The sequence below is a fragment of the Bos taurus genome, chromosome 5 (assembly GCF_002263795.3).
Source record: "Bos taurus isolate L1 Dominette 01449 registration number 42190680 breed Hereford chromosome 5, ARS-UCD2.0, whole genome shotgun sequence".
NCBI lineage: Eukaryota > Metazoa > Chordata > Mammalia > Artiodactyla > Bovidae > Bos > Bos taurus.
Window position 1 is genome coordinate 63863217 of NC_037332.1, and position 20699 is coordinate 63883915.

The window sequence follows — 20699 nt, forward strand, 5'->3', positions numbered from 1 at the left end:
CTTGCCATTACTACTCAAAAGATATAAGTTTGAATTATGGTCTCCAAGTAGAGCATGCAGACCCTAGGGTGCACAAGATACCAACTGAATAAAAGAAAAAGATTAGATCATCCATTTTACACTTTATCATCCTCACTTGAATTTCTCTTGTAGTATATGCCCCATAATTTATAGCATATATTCTTAAAAATTATAAATAAATACATTTGGGATGTTTGCTCAAAATTTGTTTACTACTGGTACATAACAAGATAAGTCTTGAAACCACTGGTCTAGAATATCAGGTCTTTCAGAAAATTTTGGGGTTGAGGAATAGAAGACAGAAATAGCCACTTTAGAGATATCTTTAGATATGGACCTAAATACTATGTATTGTTTATGTAGGATAAATATGTCTTAATTTCTAATCAACTTTCAAGGAAATGTGGAAATGTAACTGGTTTATAATTTGAGTTAGCATAGGCCTGTTGTAGATTTAAAAAAAAAACAACAAGGAGTTTTGCCCTAACATTAAAGTTAGTACAGTAAATATTTCATTACTATAAAAATATCATTTGGGAAAACCTACAAGTATTTACTTCATTATACATATACTTAATCAATTATGAATAATTATACTCATAAAGAGCTTTTATTGGAGCCAATAATGTGATGTTTTTCAAAACACAGTAAAAGGAAAAAAAAAAAAAAACAGGCCTAGAAGGTATGACTGGCCTTGGACCTAGACTAGCAAATACTACCCTGGGAAAATGTCACTTTAAGTAATAGTAAGTAACTAAATGTTCTCATACAGTAGTATACTTAGAAAACTTTTTTTAGCCTTCATCAATAAAATGCCATACTTAACACGATCCACTCTATTACCAGTTTTTGAAGAAAGTATAATATTTCCATAACAAATTAAGTACTAAAAGTCATAAAAGGTTTCATATCATAATAATGCATTTCCTTTAATACCAATGCATCCTATAAATCCTTCTATAGGACTAAAGACAGATATAAAAATCTTGACTTTAAACTGACTGATTATAGTTTTTCTTGATATTGTATCAATATAAAAATTCAACTAAGCAAGAATCTCTTACTCATGATTCAGATTCTGAGCTTACAGTTTGCATACAAACTATTGGGATTTGTGTAAGATTATGAAAATATTCAGGTCAAACTATCCACAGTGACTGTCTCCTACTATGATTTATAAAGTGGGCAGGAAGTATACACTCATGGCTCAGCTATGTCTTTCTTCTTTCAAGATGGTGTTAGACTCAGATGACAGAGAAAACAGGGAAAAAAGACAAAAAGGAAGATTTTCTTCTTTCTTTGGAAACCACTGTCATTATGCCCAATAAAACTAAAAGAACATAATCAAAGGGACTATGAATTTATATGCTACAAGGGTCTAACAGTGGTGAGATCATCGCAAACCATAAGTGATTTATCAAAGCGTTTCTTCCCTACACATGCTGTGAGAATGAAACACCAATAAATATCAGGGAAGCGCAATGGAGAGCCTGACATTTGACCCTGGCTAAATCTAAAGGTAAGATAACACATAAATCCCATGGTTTTCAGGTACACAATGAACTGGCAAAGACAGACATATTGTCTTCTTTCCCCCCTTACTTACTACACTCTGGCTTCCATTTTTCCCAAGTTCTTCCTCTGAAATCTTGCTCAAATTATCTAAGTAGTGGTCTGATATTGTGTGGCACAAATCTTCAAATGAATAATCCTTTTCTTGACAGAGTTTTATTTCATCCAAGAGTTTTGATAATTCACCAGTCACAGTTTCACCTATAAGAAGAGAGTAATTTTTCAGAAGGTTCAAAAAAGAATACTTCTAAAACTTCATGCTAAATAATAAAAATATAACCAGAATAGTGCTAGAACTCAAAACACGGCTAACAAAATTATCAGAAACTTTATTTTGCTGAAAGTAAGGTACTAACACCTCCAAGGTAAGAGAAACCTCAGTAAAACAGTATGCACTGAGAGAGGGCCTCAGAGGGCAGACAGACTGAAACCACAATCACAGAAAACTAACCAATCTAATCACATGGACCACATTTTGTCTAACTCAATGAAACTAAGCTATGCCATGTAGGGCATCAAGATGGACAGGTCATGGTGAAGAGTTCTGGCAAAATGTGGTCCACTGGAGAAGGGAATGGCAGACCACTTCAGTATTCCTGCCTTGAGAACCCCATAAACAGTATGAAAAGGCAAAAAGATAGGACACTGAAAGAGGAACTCCCCAGGTTGGTAGGTGCTGAATACACTACTGGAGATCAGTGGAGAAATAACTCCAGAAAGAATGAAGAGACGGAGCCAAAGCAAAAACAATACCCAGTCGTGGATGTGACTGGTGACAGAAGCAAGGTCCGATGCTATAAAAGCAATATCGCATAGGAACCTGGAATGTCAGGTCCATGAATCAAGGCAAATTGGAAGTGGTCAAACAGGAGATGGCAAGAGTGAACGTTGACATTTTAGGAATCAGTGAACTAAAATGGACTGAAATGGGTGAATTTAACTCAGATGACCATTATATCTACTACTGTGGGCAAGAATCCCCTAGAAGAAATGGACTAGGCATTATAGTCAACAAAAGAGTCCAAAATGCAGTACTTGGATGCAATCTCAAAAATGACAGAATGATCTCTGTTCGTTTCCAAGGCAAACCATTCAATATCACGGTAATCCAAGTCTATTCCCCAACCGGTAACACTGAAGAAGCTGAAGTTGAACGGTTCTATGAAGACCTGCAAGACCTTTTAGAACTAACACCCAAAAACGATGTCCTTTTAATTATAGGGGACTGGAATACAAAAGTAGGAAGTCAAGAAACACCTGGAGTAACAGGCAAATTTGGCCTTGGAGTACAGAATGAAGCAGGGCTAATAAGAGTTTTGCCAAGAAAACAAACTGGTCATAGAAAACACCCTCTTCTAACAACATAGACATCACCTGATGGCCAACACCGAAATCAGACTGACTATATTCTTTGCAGCCAAAGATGGAGAAGCTCTATACAGTCAGCAAAAACGAGACCGGGAGCTGACTATGGCTCAGATCATGAACTCCTTATTGCCAAGTTCAGACTTGAATGGAAGAAAGTAGGGAAAACCACTAGACCATTCAGGTATGATCTAAATCAAATCCCTTATCATTATACAGTGGAAGTGACAAATAGATTTAAGGCACTAGACCTGATAGAGTGTCTGATGAACCATGGACATTGTACAGGGGACAGGGATCAAGACCATCCCCAAGAAAAAGAAATGCAGAAAAGCAAAATGGCTGTCTGGGGAGGCCTTATAAATAGCTGTGAAAAGAAGAGAAGCCAAAAGCAAAGGAGAAAAGGAAAGCTATACCCATTTGAATTCAGAGTTCCAAAATATAGGAAGGAGAGAGAAGAAAGCCTTCCTCAGTGATCAGTGCAAAGAAATAGAGGAAAACAACAGAATGGGAAAGACTAGAGATCTCTTCAAGATATTAGAGATATCAAGGGAACATTTCATGCAAAGATGGGCTCAATAAAGGACAGAAATGGTATGGACCTAACAGAAGCAGAAAATATTAAGAAGAGGTGGCAAGAATACACAGAAGAACTGTACAAAAGAGATCTTCACACCCAGATAATCACGATGGTGTGATCACTCACCTAGACCCAGACATCCTGGAATATGAAGTCAAGTGGGCCTTAGGAAGCATCATTATGAACAAAGCTAGTAGAGGTGATAGAACGCCAGCTGAGCTATTTCAAATCCTAAAAGATAATGCTGTGAAAGTGCTGCACTCAATATGCTACCATTTGGAAAACTCAGCAGTGGCCACAGGACTGGAAAAGGTCAGTTTTCATTCCAATCCCAAAGAAAGGCAATGCCAAAGAATGTTCAAACTACCACACAATTGCATTCATCTCACACACTAGTAAAGTAATGCTCATAATTCTCCAAACCAGGCTTCAGTGATACGTGAACCATGAACTTCCAGATGTTCAAGTTGGTTTTAGAAAAGGCAGAGGAACCAGAGATCAAATTGCCAACATCCACTGGATCATGGAAAAAGCAAGAGAGTTCCAGAAAAACATATATTTCTGCTTTATTGACTATGCCAAAGTCTTTGACAGTGTGGATCACATAAACTGTGAAAAATTCTGAAAGAAATGGGAATACCAGACCACCTGACCTACTTCTTAAGAAATCTGTATGCAGGTCAGGAAGCAACAGTTAGAACTGGACACAGAGCAACAGACTGGTTCTAAATAGGAAAAGGAGTACGTCAAGGCTCTATATCATCACCCTGCTTATTTAACTTTTATGCAAAGTACATCATGAGAAATGCTGGGCTGGATGAAGCACAAGCTGGAATCAAGATTGCCGGGAGAAATATCAATAACTTCAGTTATGCAGATGACATCACCCTTATGATAGGAAGTGAAGAAGAACTAAAGAGCCTCTTGATGAAAGTGAAAGAGGAGAGTAAAAACGTTGGCTTAAAGTTCAACATTCAGAAAACAAAGGTCATGGCATCTGGTCCCATCACTTCATGGCAAATAGATGGGGAACAGCGGAAACAGTGACAGATTTTATTTTGGGGGGGCTCCAAAATCACTGCAGATTGGAAACTGCAGTCATGAAATTCAAAGACACTTGCTCCTTGGAAGAAAAATTATGACCAAACTAGACAGCATATTAAAAAGCAGAGGCATTACTTTGACAACATAGGTCCGTCTCATCAAGGCTATGGTTTTTCCAGTAGTCATGCATGGATTCACAATTGGACTATAAAGAAAGCTGAGCACCGAACAATTAATGCTTTTGAACTGTGGTGTTGGAGAAGACTCTTGAGAGTCCCTTGAACTGCAAGGAGATCCAACCAGTCCATTCTAAACGAGATCAGTCCTGGGTGTTCATTGGAAGGACTGATGTTGAAGCTGAAACTCCAATACTTTGGCCACCTGATGCGAAGAGCTGACTCGTTTGAAAATACCCTAGTGCTGAGAAAGATTGAAGGCAGGAAGAGAAGGGGACAACAGAGGATGAGATGGTTGGATAGCATCACTGACTCAATGGACATGAGTGGGTAAACTCCAGGAGTTGGTGATGGACAGGGAGTCCTGGCGTGCTGTGGTCCACGGGGTTGCAAAGAGTTGGACACGACTGAGTGACTGAATTGAACTGAACTGAAACCATAATTAGTACAATAATATTAAAAGACAAAAAGAAATTCCAATTTTGTCTATTTTTTTTCTTTATCAAAATAAAAGTAAGTACTGAAGGTTTACACAAATGTAGTAAATAAAATCATTTGGAATTACAATTCCTAAAACTTCACTTATAATAGCATTTAATTTCAAAAGTATTTTAGAACAGTAGTCCTGAACATTTTTGGCACCAGGGACTGGTTTTGTGGAAGACAGTTTTCCCACAGTCAGCTTTGGGGGGATGGTTTTGGGATGATTCATGCACATTACACGTATTGTGTACTTTATTACTGTTATATCAGTTCCACCTCATATCACCAGGCATTAGATTCTGGAGGTTGGGGACCTCAACCCAAGCATTTGTGGGCATTTTACTTTAGTGACAGAATTCATTCAACATTAAAAAAATTGAAATAGTGCTGGGATTCTACTTTCTAGGTTCAACAAAAACAAATAGTAGAACATATTTAAACAAATAATTATGTAACCATTAAAGGGATAACAGAAGGAACAGATATATAATATGCATCAACTATGGACATGAATATTTCATAAGTTACATGCAAATACTCATTTTTTTCTAATTATTCTCAGAAAGCAACTTTATCCCAATGATTTATTCTAAAAAAAAAAAAAAAACAGCAGTTACATTCAAGATATATGTTTTTTAGTCTACCTTAAGGGCGCAAAGAGTCGGACATGACTGAGCAACTGAACTGAACTGAACTGAACTGAAAAACATATTTTAGGGGGAAAAAGTCAACTGTGAAATATCCACTCAATGTAAGCTTCATGTCAGCAGGGATTGCTATTTCCCTTGATCACCATTGTATCTCAGGACTAAGAATAGTGTCTGATAAACAGTAGGAACTCAATAAATATTGACTGAATAATGGATAAAATATAGAATATAAGATATAACTTATTAGACCTTAAATTTTCACAAGTTTGAGCCCTTTTGTGCATACAGCATAAAATTGTGCATAACAGTCTAATATCATCTCAAGAGTTTTATAATTAGCTACTCACTTTTGGTCTTCTGGGAAGGAGATTCAACAGGAGATGAAATATGCGTTTCTTGCGTCATATCTTCCTGTATGTGCTCTTCAAGGACTGTTGGTCTTCCCACGCCTTCTAAATATTCTGTGTATATAAGTTTTTGAAATTACATAGTTGAATTCATATATGTTAAAAACTCTAACTTGGTTTTACTTTTGATGGACACTTTTTCAGTTATTTCTTCATATCTTAAGTTTTTCAAAAAAACTTCAAAAAACCAAAGTAAAAGCTCTTCATGATGAGCTATTAATTTAAAGCTTTTAAATTAAAACATAAAAAATATTTCAAGAGAGACTCATGAATCCTTTTCATGAAAAGTAAACTTTTGTCACATTCTTTCCTTAAAAATAAATGTACCAGTTGAAGATAAATAGCATCCTTGGTTTCCTTAAATATATTCTATCTGGAGGTTTAAAGGAGAAGGCAATGGCCACCCACTCTAGTACTCTTGCCTGGAAAATCCCATGGATGGAGGAGCCTGGTGGGCTGCAGTCCATGGGGCCACAAAGAGTCGGACACGACTGAGCGACTTCACTTTGACTTTTCCCTTTCATGCATTGGAGAAGGAAATGGCAACCCACTCCAGTGTTCTTGCCTGGAGAATCCAAGGGATGGCGGACCCTGGTGGGCTGCTGTCTATGGGGTCGCACGAGTCAGACACGACTGAAGTGACTTAGCAGCAGGAGGTTTAAAACTCTCTGACTGATGCTTTTAATAGACCATGTCCATAAACAGGGATATAAAATTTAGATGCATATAACAACCAGTCAGGTAACATAAATAAATGAAGTGGGGTAAGCGTAATTTGCAATGGTGTTACAATCTTGTGAGATAAACATAATTGCGTATTGAACTGTTGTTCAACAAAAAAATAATGTTTTTTGCATTATTCTTGAAGCAGTATTCTTCACTCAGCACCTCACTCATTTTTCCAACTTTGATGAGGATATAGTAATAATAAAACTTAAATATTGCTTTCTATACACTCAGCACTGTTTTAAGTATTTGATAATAATTAACTCATTTAACCTTCTCAAAACTATGACACAGGTACTATTATTATTTCAGCTTTAAAGATGAAAACTAAAGGGGAAGGATTATTAACTTGGCCATGTTTATTCAGCTAGTATATAGCGAACACAGAGATAAAAGAATCATCTCACTTTTCTCTCAATCATAAAGAAAACAGCATCTGAATGCAGGGATATGTCAGCTAACATTTAATCTCAATGATACAGAAGAAAACAGAAAGCCTGCAAAGCCTGGTTAACCAGAGAGCAGATGCACCATCTAAAGTTCAGCCATGAAGTAAAATGAAACCTTGCATTTTTTGAGAAACCAAAACTCTGGAGTGTTATCTGAAATCCTAGATTTTTAAATGCTGAAAGCTAATTCAATTTTACAGAAACACAGCATGAGCCAAAGTATGTGATCTAAACAAGGTATATCTGCTATTGCCCAAAAGGCATTCATCAGAGTTTGTAGCCTCTAAGGGATTAAATCAATAGACTCCTCACCAAGGGTATCTTTTACTTGTGCTTCTTTATTCAGAAGGCACCCCTTTTTCCCTAAAATTCAGTTAAGACACTTTGTGCTTTCATGCCAACCACCTGTGTCTTCATACTATCCAAATGGTTTCCACCTAAGAGCAATTCTACTAGGCAAATTCTGCTAGGAAAAGAAAGCATCATATGGCATTCTATCATTACAATTTTTGACCCAGACAGTAATTTTACCTACTATAAATTGTATTTACTGCAATAACAAACTTTTTCATAAGATATTAAATGTGCCAGTGATTGAACACCAGGAATGTAGAGAATATAGATAATGTGTTCACATTCTAAAATTTGACAATAGCTATAAAAATTCAAAGAAGTAGCAAATACTCTATCACGAATTTACATACCTAATAACAAATAGTGACTATTTAAGAGAACACCTGTATAATAACATTTTCATCTAAGTTAAACCAATGCAATGTGTTAAAAGTGCCTGTAATTATGTCATGCCCCCTTTTCAGTGGACAGCATTTATTTGCTTCTCCCAAAAGATATATTAGGCACAAGTCTCAGTTTTTTTTAACTTCAGTTAGAGGCAAAAATCAAATACGAAATACAAAGTGCCTAGAAGGCAAAGACTGATTTAAAGGTTGCATACCACTCTTTTATTTTTCAGCTTTCATTCAACTTGATTTTAATTTCAGTTAATATGAAGAATCATACTTGTATTCTTCTCTGATTTATCTGTATAGCACTTGACTAGCAATTAACTTCTTTATTAATCAGAAAATTGTAGGGGCTTGAAGTTTTCTGAGAGGTTTTGGAAAATAAAGAGAGAAAAGAACATAATGACCTCCTGCAGTGAGTCTGTTCTCTTTCCCTCTTTGGGCTTTGTTGACTCCTGTATCTACATGTCTCCTGCCCAACTTGGTTTTAATTCATCTGAAAGCTGCTATTCAGCTTCTCAACTGATATCCTATGAAACCCATCCACCTCCCTTTATTACATGCACAGCCAGTCTATAATGACTGTAGAGAATAATCCGCACTGAGCAGTGTAGGAACTAAATGCAAAGAAAAGAAAAAACATCCGTATTTTTAAGAGAACACACTGCACATCAGGCCTAACCACCAAGCAAAAAGAGAAAATCAAATGAGGAAGTATGTATCCTGCAAATGAAAAAATAGTACCCAGATGGTTGTCAAACATTAAGTAGATCTATTTTAACAACCAAAACTAACTACAGATATACTCAAATGATCTTTATTAACCCATAGGCTGGCAAGACTGAATTATCTTGTATTACTGGATTTGGTAGCAAATAATCTGTACTCTTTCAACAAAGGACAATTTTGTTGTTGTTAATTCAGCATTTATATATCAGTTCTACCACTTGGAATAGGATATATGTTTGAGCAAGTCACTTAGCTTCCTGGAGCTTCAATTTCCCTCATGTGCAAAAAGAAGAAGAAGAATATTTGATTGATCTACCTCACAGTTATAGAAATCAGACAAAATAATAGAAAATCCAAGTCAGAAAATTCTTAAAGCATTATTCAAATGTAAGATAATACCTCAGCATCACCACTTTATAGCCCCAATACCTTCAAGTTCATAACTACATATTTATTACACAGGTTTAATTAAAAATACTTTTTAATATCAAGTGAGTGAAAAAAATATTTTAGTTGAAAAACAGAAATAAAACATTAAAAGGTATTCATTATTCTTTAGTTTAAAAGTCTACCAGAAAAAAAATGCAAATAGTAACTTCATTCAAAAGTAAATGTTAACTCAAAACTCAAGAGAAAATTAGGACAGTTTTAATTTAATCTTAACTGTAAGGCAAACTCATCCATCATTCAATACTATTTACCTTGTAAGAGAGTTGCAATCTGGAGAGATTTCTGAGATGGATGCTCTTTCAAAATGTCTAAGACAGTTCTACCTAAGCTATCTTTTATGTTGGCATCAATTCCTGAAAGAAAAAGAAAAACCCACTAGATGTACATAGTGGAGTATCACCAGAAGATACTGTCAATACAAAACTGTTCTAATTTCAAAAGTATGCGACAAAGCACTTAAGGCAGTTTTTTTTTTTTTTTAATTAAGCCCTACACACACACACACACACACACACACACACACACATGATTTTAGTAAGAAAGAAGATGGAAGTCTACTGATGCCAAAGACTTGGAACATTTTTGATAATGAATTAACTCTTAGAGGGCACTGACTCAAACATTAACTTTTCAGATTACAGCTATTTTAGGTTATAACTACTTAACTAAATTGTAGACTATCAAGTTGAAAAATATTAGAATGTAAATTCCTAAAGTATAAAGGTCATGTGATTTATATATTCTGTATAATATGATCTAAATAATAATAATGTACCATGTAAGCAATATAACAGCAGTCTTAGAATACTTTAGCATTCACAGAAGTTGGAAAAGTAGGACTATTTTGAATTATTGTCCAAATACTAAGTCAAATATTCCACATTTATTTATACATGATTATATTCAATATCAGCAATACTCATCAAATACCTGATGAGCAAACTTCCTAATGTGTGTAACTGAAATACCTTTGGAATACTTTTAATTCTGAAAATATTTATGGTAAAGAGGTTTTACTATAAAGAGTTTAATGTAGCAAATAGCAAAAATGTCTATAAACTTCCCAAATATCTAACTGCAAACAAAAACCAGTTTTCAGGATCTGGCCTCAAAAGTTAATTCATTATAATAAAATTATTAAATATTTGCTTAAATTTGTATAGAAATGTGTTACCAGCACACATTTAATTGATTACCTCATTTATTATATCACTGCATTACATATCAAAGTTACATATACAGGAAATTTCAACTTTGCATAAGAACAATCACAATGCAACAGTCTGCTAATACTTTTAACATTTTTACTAAGGAAAATAAGCATGTCAAATATAGTTTATAACATAGAAGACTCACACATATTGTTCATAAGCATAAATTTGAGTCTATGCCTTTTGATCTTAAAAAAAATCTGACTTTGGTTTCAATTTTATTTCAATCATAATACACATATGGAGACAAACAAGCCTAATTTGTTGTTCCTTCAGAGCTTTCCCTCTAAAAGTTTCCCTTTAAATGACTGAAGCTTACAAACAATAGCTACTCAGTTAATGAATTAACTGGGCTTCCCTCAAATCTCAGTTGGTACAGAATCTGCCTGCAATGCAGGAGACCCTGGTTCAATTCCTGGGTCAGGAAAATCCCCTGGAGAATGGACAGGCTACCCACTCCAGTATTCTTGAGCTTCCCTTGTGGCTCAGCTGGTAAAGAATCTGCCTGCAATGAGGGAGACCTGGGTTCCATCCCTGGGTTGGGAAGATCCCCTGTAGAAGAGAAAGGCTACCCACTCCAGTATTCTGTCCTGGAGAATTCCATAAACTGTATAGTCCATGGGGTTACAAAGAGTTTGACACAACTGAGTGACTTTCACTTTAATCCACTTTAATGATGAATTAACTAGAAGGAAAATTCACCTTAAGGGTCAGTTCAGTTCAGTTCAGTCGCTCAGTCGTGTCCGACCCATGAATCGCAGCACGCCAGGACTCCCTGTCCATCACCAACTCCCAGAGTTCACCCAGACTCACGTCCATCGAGTCAGTAATGCCATCCAGCCATCTCATCCTCTGTCGTCCTCATCCCCTCCTGCCCCCAGTCCCTCCCAGCATCAGAGTCTTTTCCAATGAGTCAACTCTTCGCATGAGGTGGCCAAAGTACTGGAGTTTCAGCTTTAGCATCATTCCTTCCAAAGAAATCCCAGGGCTGATCTCCTTCAGAATGGACTGGTTGGATCTCCTTGCAGTCCAAGGGACTCTCAAGAGTCTTCTCCAACACCACAGTTCAAAAGCATCAATTCTTTGGCGCTCAGCTTTCTTCACAGTCCAACTCTCACATCCATACATGACCACAGGAAAAAACCATAGCTTTGACTAGACGAACCTTTGTTGGCAAAGTAATGTCTCTGCTTTTCAATATGCTATCTAGGTTGGTCATAACTTTCCTTCCAAGGAGTGTCTTTTAATTTCATGGCTGCAGTCACCATCTGCAGTGATTTTGGAGCCCAGAAAAATAAAGTCAGCCACTGTTTCCACTGTTTCCCCATCTATTTCCCATGAAGTGATGGGACCAGATGCCATGACCTTCGTTTTCTGAATATTGAGTTTTAAGCCAACTTTTTCACTCTCCTCTTTCACTTTCATCAAGAGGCTTTTTAGTTCCTTTTCACTTTCTGCCATAAGGGTGGTGTCATCTGCATTGGTGAGGTTATTGATATTTCTCCCGGCAATCTTGATTCCAGCTTGTGCTTCTTCCAGTCCAGCGTTTCTCATAATGTTCTGTGCATATAAGTTAAATAAGCAGGGTGACAATATACAGCCTTGATGTACTCCTTTTCCTATTTGGAACCAGTCTGTTATTCCATGTCAAGTTCTAACTGTTGCTTCCTGACCTGCATACAAATTTCTCAAGAGGCAGGTCAGATGGTCTGGTATTCCCATCTCTTTCAGAATTTTCCACAGTTTATTGTGATCCACACAGTCAAAGGCTTTGGCATAGTCAATAAAGCAGAAATAGATGTCTTTCTGGAACTCTCTTGCTTTTGCCATGATCCAGCGGATGTTGGCAATTTGATCTCTGGTTCTTCTGCCTTTTCTAAAACCAGCTTGAACATCAGGAAGTTCACGGTTCACATATTGCTGAAGCCTGGCTTGGAGAATTTTGAGCATTACTTTACTAGCATGTGAGATGAGTGCAATTGTGCAGTAGTTTAAGAATTCTTTGGCATTGCCTTTCTTTGGGATTGGAATGAAAACTGACCTTTTCCCGTCCTGTGGCCACTGCTGAGTTTTCCAAATTTGCTGGCATATTGAGTGCAGCACTTTCACAGCATCATCTTTCAGGATTTGAAATAGCTCCACTGGAATTCCATCACCTCCACTAGCTTTGTTCATAGTGATGCCTTCTAAGGCCCACTTGACTTCACATTCCAGGATGTCTGGCTCTAGGTCAGTGATCACACCATCGTGATTATCTGGGTCGAGAAGATCTTTTTTGTACAGTTCTTCTGTGTATTCTTGCCACCTTTCTTAATATCTTCTGCTTCTGTTAGATCCATACCATTTCTGTCCTTTATCGAGCCCATCTTTGCATGAAATGTTCCTTTGGTATCTCTGATTTTCTTGAAGAGATCTCTAGTCTTTCCCATTCTGTTGTTTTCCTCTATTTCTTTGCACTGATCGCTGAGGAAGGCTTTCTTATCTCTTCTTGCTATTCTTTGGAACTCTGCATTCAGATGCTTATATCTTTCCTTTTCCCCTTTGCTTTTCGCTTCTCTTCTTTTCACAGCTATTTGTAAGGCCTCCCCAGACAGCCATTTTGCTTTTTTGCATTTATTTTCCATGGGAATGGTCTTGATCCCTGTCTCCTGTACAATGTCACGAACCTCATTCCATAGTTCATCAGGCACTCTATCTATCAGATCTAGGCCCTTAAATCTATTTCTCACTTCCACTGTATAATCATAAGGGATTTGATTTAGGTCATACCTGAATGGTATAGTGGTTTTCCCTACTTTCTTCCATTCAAGTCTGAACTTGGCAATAAGGAGTTCATGATCTGAGCCACAGTCAGCTCCTGGTCTTGTTTTTGTTGACTGTATAGAACTTCTCCATCTTTGGCTGCAAAGAATATAATCAATCTGATTTTGGTGTTGACCATCTGGTGATGTCCATGTGTAGAGTCTTCTCTTGTGTTGTTGGAAGAGGGTGTTTGTTATGACCAGTGCATTTTCTTGGCAAAACTCTATTAGTCTTTGCCCTGCTTCATTCTGTATTCCAAGGCCAAATTTGCCTGTTACTCCAGGTGTTTCTTGACTTCCTACTTTTGCATTCCAGTCCCCTATAATGATAGGGAACTCTAATTTCTGTTTACCACTGTTAACAATATAGAAACTTAGGGAAAATTGTATATTATTTAATAAATCAAGCAATTGTCACAAACCTCAATTGTCACAGCTTCACAGGGATCAATTCCTCTCTCCTACAGAAGGCAGAGATTTTCTCCCTCTTTTGGTAGTTTCTCTAATATATTTTAATATGATTTAAAAGCATAAAATTATCACTTCTAAAAGCTTTTGATTAAAGAATCTATTGAAAAGGAAGATGAACATTTATATCAGTTTTTTTCCTTAACACTGAGGCTCAATCCTACATGGTTCTACATACATACAATTTAGAGTGAGGTAAAAAGGTAATGTCGGGTGAGGTGGATTGTGTCATTTTCCTTTGTCTACTTCTGGAGTACAAATAGTTTTTGGCAAGATAAGCTCCATGGAGAATCATGATAGTTACCTGTTTCTAACAGAACTCGTACAACATCCACTTTTCCAAACAAAGCTGCTTCATGGAGTGCACTCCCTTTTTCTGTCTAGAAAAAAAGAAGAAGGAGGAGGAAAAAGATTAGGAGAGCTAAGGTTAAAAAAATTATATCCTTTTATGCATCCATACATATTGTTTGTAATCTTAGCACTCTCTGACAGAAGAGGAGTGTGGAATAAAGAAGAGATTCTAGAAAGAAAATCCAAAAGCTTAATTTTGGAAATATCTGTGCTTCTGTGTAGCCATTTGACCTTGTTATGTTTATAAGTCACTCATCTTCTTTCACCCTCAGTCATTCTCAGATATAACATAAGAGTAGTAATGCCTACCTCACGAGGCTTTTGTGACTATCCAGTGAGCTCATGCAATTCAACATGCATTAATTAAATACCAACTCTATACCAAGAGAAGGAAATGGCAATCCACTCCAGTGTTCTTGCCTGGAGAATCCCAGGGAGGGGGGAGCCTGGTGGGCTGCCGTCTATGGGGTCGCACACAGTCGGACATGACTGAAGCGACTTAGCAGTAGCAGTTACACGAAGAATAGTTAAGGGGTGTTCTGAGGTTGTACATTTACATTCTATCAGAGGAGACAGATGTGTAAATAAATATTAATGTCAAATAAAATCACAACAATTTAATGTGGCTTTAAAAACCTGGAAAATATTCTCCTTGCCTGGAAAACCCCATGGACGGAGGAGCCTGGTGGGCTGCAGTCCATGGGGTCGTTAAGAGTCAGATACGACTGAGCAACTTGACTTTCACTTTTCACTTTCATGCATTGGAGAAGGAAATGGCAATCCACTCCAGTGTTCTTGCCTGGAGAATCCCAGGGACGGGGGAGCCTGGTGGGCTGCCATCTATGGGGTCGCACAGAGTCAGACACGACTGAAGTGACTTAGCAGTAGCAGCTTTCCTTTCCATATCCTTTCTTGTCTATCCCAACTTTCCCCAGACCTTCTGTACCTTATTCATGTTCCAAGCATACTAAACATTTCATCAGTATCATTCTCTTGTTTTCTTCCCCAAGAATCTCAAAAGCTGGTCCCTCTGCCTGGCAGGATAGAACTCCTAGCCCTCTTTACCTCACCATCACCTACACCACCAGTTCTCAATCTTCAGCCTGAATTAGAATCACCTAGAAAGCTTGCTGACCAGATTTCTGGGCACCACCGTGAGTTCTGACTCAGTCACCTGGGATGCGTGTGTGGTGTCATGTGGCTTCAGTTGTGTCCAACTCTGTGTGACCCTATGGACTGTAGCTTTCCAGGCTCCTGTGTCCATGGGATTCTGCAGGGTGCCATGTCCTCCTCCAGGGGATCTTCCCGACCCAGAGATAAACCCACAGCTTACAGCTCCTGCTTTGGCAGGCAGGTTCTTTAACACCAGTGCCACATGGGAAGCCCCAATAATAAGGGTCTAGGTAGTACAATTGAGAACCACGGACCTACACTACATGTCAAATCTTAAATATAATTTCACTCAGGAAGTATTGCTTGCCCCTAAAGTGTAACACTTTCCCTGTGTGTTCCACATCAATCTAATCTTCATCTTAGCACTTACAGTACTACATTATAATGTTATATGATTATCTATTCCCTTTAATAAACTGTAAGTTTAGTGGAAATGAAGACCATATCTATTTTTTCATCGTGGTATCACTAATGCCTAGTAAAAAGTACCATACTTCAGAATACTCTTCAACTATTCTTGGCATAGAGTTAGTATGGAAATTAAGAATTATTTTGAGGGTAGAAGGAGGGAGGAACATAACACAGAAGACAAGAATTTGTGAGCACTGCAGGGAACTATTGGTTTCTGCTCTGAGGATGATCAAGGAAGATTTTAAGAGAAAGTTTTTCACCTATGCAAATGGCAAAGTTTAAAAAAAAATTTTCTTATTGCCTTTAGGTATAGTGATCCTTCCTTTATCAGTCATGTACGCAAGTACATTATTGTAGAAAGAGGCCTGGACTTTAATCGGTAAATCTTAATTCATATTCTGGGTTTATGAGTCATGTGTCCTTAGGCAAGTTTCTTAGTCTTTGAATCTGATTCCTCACCTCCGTACTGAAACTTAATAGCTCTCAATCCCACAAGATAGCTGTGAGATATAGATTCTAAATGTGTCAATATTAAACACAAAGTACGTACTCAAAAATTAAAGTCAATTTCATTTATTTCTTTCATTCACTCAATTTTAGACTGAATTCCTGGTGTATGTCAAGCTGTGTGCTAGATACTGGAATAAAGGAAACAATTACTAAGAAGACCACACATAACTGCCATCTAGTAATAATTTTTCATGTGGAAAGCCCTCAAGTTAGAATGAGGTTAGAGACTAGGGCTTATATCCCTCCATATTTCCCAACAATGTGGCAGGATACTTTGAATTTAGTAGTTACAAAAACACATGTGGACCATTTGCTTGATTTAAAAATGTTAATATTTCTTCCTGTAAATTTAACATGTAATTAAGATGTAAATTTCAAAATCTGTATCTCAAAGAAAGCAAGAACACCATTGTTTTGGAAGCACAGCTACAAGAAGACTCACTTGACAGCTCACATCCATTCCTGCTTCCAGCAGCACCTGAACAACTGCCTTGTGACCATTGCGTGCAGCAAGGTGTAGTGGTGTGTGCTTTCGGGTGTTGCAGCTCATTAAGTTAGGGTGTGCACTGATGATCATTTTGACCACTCTAAGCCGTCCATAGAGGGCTGCCAGGTCCAGAGGTGTTTCCAGCTTGCTGTTTCTGATAGTAGGATCGGTGAGCTCTTCCAGGAGAACAGCAACTACCTCCGAGTGTCCGTACTGAGCTGCACAATGTAGGGCAGTTTCATTTTCATTGTTCTGTTAAGACATACAGTGCAAGTTTTCAGAAATACAGTTTGTTATGAAAATCGAAGTATAGTAAGGCAGCCATGACATTAAAAGACGCTTACTCCTTGGAAGGAAAGTTATGACCAACCTAGATAGCATATTAAAAAGCAGAGACATTACTTTGCCAACAAAGGTCTGTCTAGTCAAGGCTATGGTTTTTCCAGTGGTCATGTATGGATGTGAGAGTTGGACTGTGAAGAAAGCTGAGCACTGAAGAATTGATGCTTTTGAACTGTGGTGTTGGAGAAGACTCTTGAGAGTCTCTTGGACTGCAAGGAGATCCAACCAGTCCATTCTGAAGGAGATCAGCCCTGGGATTTCTTTGGAAGGAATGATGCTAAAGCTGAAACTCCAGTACTTTGGCCACCTCATGCGAAGAGTTGACTCACTGGAAAAGACTCTCACGCTGGGAGGGGTTCGGGCAGGAGGAGAAGGGGATGACAGCAGATGAGATGGCTGGATGGCATCACCGACTCGAAGGACGTGAGTTTGAGTGAACTCCGGGAGTTGGTGATGGACAGGGAGGCCTGGTGTGCTGCAATTCATGGGGTCGCAAAGAGTTGGACACGACTGAGCAACTGAACTGAACTGAAAACCTAGATGCTTTGAAGACATACATTTAAAATGTATGTGTTTTAATAAGTATGCCTAATAGTACTTTATATTTGGTAATAGTATCTATCATTTATCACATTTTATTTCTATCACTTCAGTTGAAAGAATCGAACTTTTCCTTAAACTATATATTCTAACTTCCAAGAGTGATAAACCATTTAGCTGTGTTAGTTGGTAGCCCTGCTGGGCCCAGATGGTTAGTGTTATCAGCACTGTGCATCAAGCCTCTGTGACATCTGCTAATGAGAGAGATTAATAACAATACACCTTTAACAGACTGGCTTTCCCAAATATAGTTGAGAGAGTAAATTCTCTGATAATGAAAGATTTACAGAGATGTTTCCCAAATCAAGTTTCATTTTATCTTCCATTTAAGTATAAATCCTTGCTTCTTTTGCAAAGAGAACAAAGACGTACTGGCCCTAACATTAACCCATATCTTTTTGAAATATAATCATGAATTGAGAGGCAGGTCTATACCCATATCCAGACAAGTTACAAGGAATATTACACGTGTAGCTTATAAGTGTTTCAGCTGAGGGAATTCCCTGGCAGTCTAGTTGTTAGGACTCCACATTTTCACTGCTAAGGGCCTAGGTTTGATTCCTGGCCAGGGAACTAAGATCCCATAAGTCACATGGTGTGACTCAAAATAAAAATATAACTGTTTCAGCTGAAAATCAATGAGATTTCCCCAGGAATTTAGCAGAATAATAAATGTTAAAATCAAGAAAATTGAACCCCATTGCAAGAGAAATGGACCTTTCAATTATTTGGGCAGATAGTGTAGGTATATGCAGTATGACTACGCCATGAGGTGGAAAAGTCAATTAGGAGAAATGGGAACATGAAATTTTAGTAACAAAAATGCAATGTCCTAAATGAGGGTTCTATAAACCAAGGGAGGATGATATCAGCACAGTCACCATCATAGCTAAAACTATGTGCAAAGCACACACCGTTGCATGTCATATGTGCTTACTTATTTAACCATCATTTCCTGGCCTGCATGTGTGCTCAGTAGTGTCAGACTCTTGTGACCCCATGGATTATAGCCCACCACACTCCTCTGTCCATAGGATTTTTCAGGCAAGAATACTGGAGTGGGTTGCCATTTCCTCCTCAAGGGGATCTTTCCAATCCAGGGACTGAACCTATGTCTCCTGCACGTATCCTACATTGCAGCTGGATCCTTACCACTGAGCCACTGGGGAAGCCACCCGGTTATCATAAGTCTCAGTAAATGTTCGTTATCATTTTCATTCCTGCCCTCTATTGCTTAAATACATAAAGGTATATAATTAATTAGTATACTTCTGTCCCATTGCGGGGGGTGGGGGGGGAGAATAAAGCTAAAATCAAAATTTACCTATGAAAACAAAATTCCTACATTAGAAACTTTTAGAAGAAATAACACTGAATGAGAGATCTATGTTACTACTAAAGGAGTATGTACATAACAAACAAAAAATATGGAAAACATGGTATTAAAAAAATCTCAAAAAATTTCAACTCATCTAAAATAGAAACCACAACATAAAGTAACAGAATTGAAAAAAGAATTTTGAAGTCCAATCTCCTCAAAAAAAAAAAAATTTATATTTAAATTGATTTATTCAACATCACAGAAAATAACAGTTTCTCTATGCTATTTAAAATCCTCAACTGCTGGGCATACACACTGAGGAAACCAGAAGGGAAAGAGACACGTGTACCCCAATGTTCATCGCAGCACTGTTTATAATAGCCAGGACATGGAAGCAACCTAGATGCCCATCAGCAGATGAATGGATAAGAAAGCTGTGGTACATATACACAATGGAGTATTACTCAGCCATTAAAAAGAATACATTTGAATCAGTTCTAATGAGGTGGATGAAACTGGAACCTATTATACAGAGTGAAGTAAGCCAGAAAGAAAAACACCAATACAGTATACTAATGCATATATATGGAATTTAGAAAGATGGTAACAATAACCCTGTATACGAGACAGCAAAAGAGACACTGATGTATAGATCAGTCTTATGGACTCTGTGGGAGAGGGAGAGGGTGGGGAGATTTAGGAGAATAGCAGTGAAACATGTATAATATCATGTATGAAACGAGTCGCCAGTCCAGGTTCGATGCAGGATACTGGATGCTTGGGGCTGGTGCACTGGGACGACCCAGAGGGAGGGTATGGGGAGGGAGGAGGGAGGAGGGTTCAGGATGGGGAACACAGGTATACCTATGGTGGATTCATCTCGATATTTGGCAAAACTAATACAATATTGTAAAGTTTAAAAATAAAATAAAATTTAAAAAAATAATAATAAAATAAAATCTTCAACATTCAAATGTAAATGTTGGTTAGGGTTTTTTTCCTTATTTTCATGTCATTTAAAAAATATTGCTTGTAGAAACTAATATTCCATTGTTTAACCTTGGTTTGTTTTTCCATCTTATTACTTTAGGTTTGCTTTGGGCATTCAGTTTTAAGAATAACCACCAGATGGCTCATCCCACCAATGATCTTTTAACTTGGTTTTCTGAGGAACAGGAAGCATTCTCATAAATTTCCTTTTTAGATAATAAATAAAGACAGCCATATCCATCATTTTGTAAAGACTTGAATTAACTATTCTCATAAAAATATTCTGCATTTTGTAACATGAAAACATAGACATTTTTTGTGATATATATTAACAAGATATTTTTCCAATTAATAAAACATTTTTCCTGATTAGTTCTTTACACAACTGCATTTTGATGTAAGAAAACTATTATATTTTCTTCCCTTTGCTGTATACAGCTGGCAAGTATTCATTTTTAATCTGAATTTCAGTCAAGTGTCTGCAAAGTCTATACCCATATGAACAATATGCTAATTGTACTATATTAGATGTGCTTGCCCTAGAGTAACCTCCTTGCACCCATACTGGACAGCGGCCAACCTGCAGCTTAATGCCCTGTTTGTAATTCAATTGTTGGGCAGCACGCTGGTTTTCAAATA

The 20699-nt window shown here is 37.5% G+C and overlaps 1 protein-coding gene across 4 annotated transcripts in view; it reads right to left on the reverse strand.

Moving 5' to 3' along the window:
* ANKS1B (ankyrin repeat and sterile alpha motif domain containing 1B) overlaps positions 1-20699 on the reverse strand; it is a 1158555-nt gene that overhangs the window by 974704 nt on the left and 163152 nt on the right. For all 4 annotated transcript variants that reach the window (XM_024992182.2, XM_024992180.2, XM_024992184.2 and 1 more), the window contains exons 4-8: positions 16763-17059; positions 14180-14255; positions 9647-9748; positions 6239-6352; positions 1628-1794 (exon numbers count right to left, since the gene is read on the reverse strand). In XM_024992182.2, coding sequence (XP_024847950.2) covers positions 1628-1794; positions 6239-6352; positions 9647-9748; positions 14180-14255; positions 16763-17059 — 756 coding nt within the window. The remainder of the gene's footprint in view (positions 1-1627; positions 1795-6238; positions 6353-9646; positions 9749-14179; positions 14256-16762; positions 17060-20699) is intronic.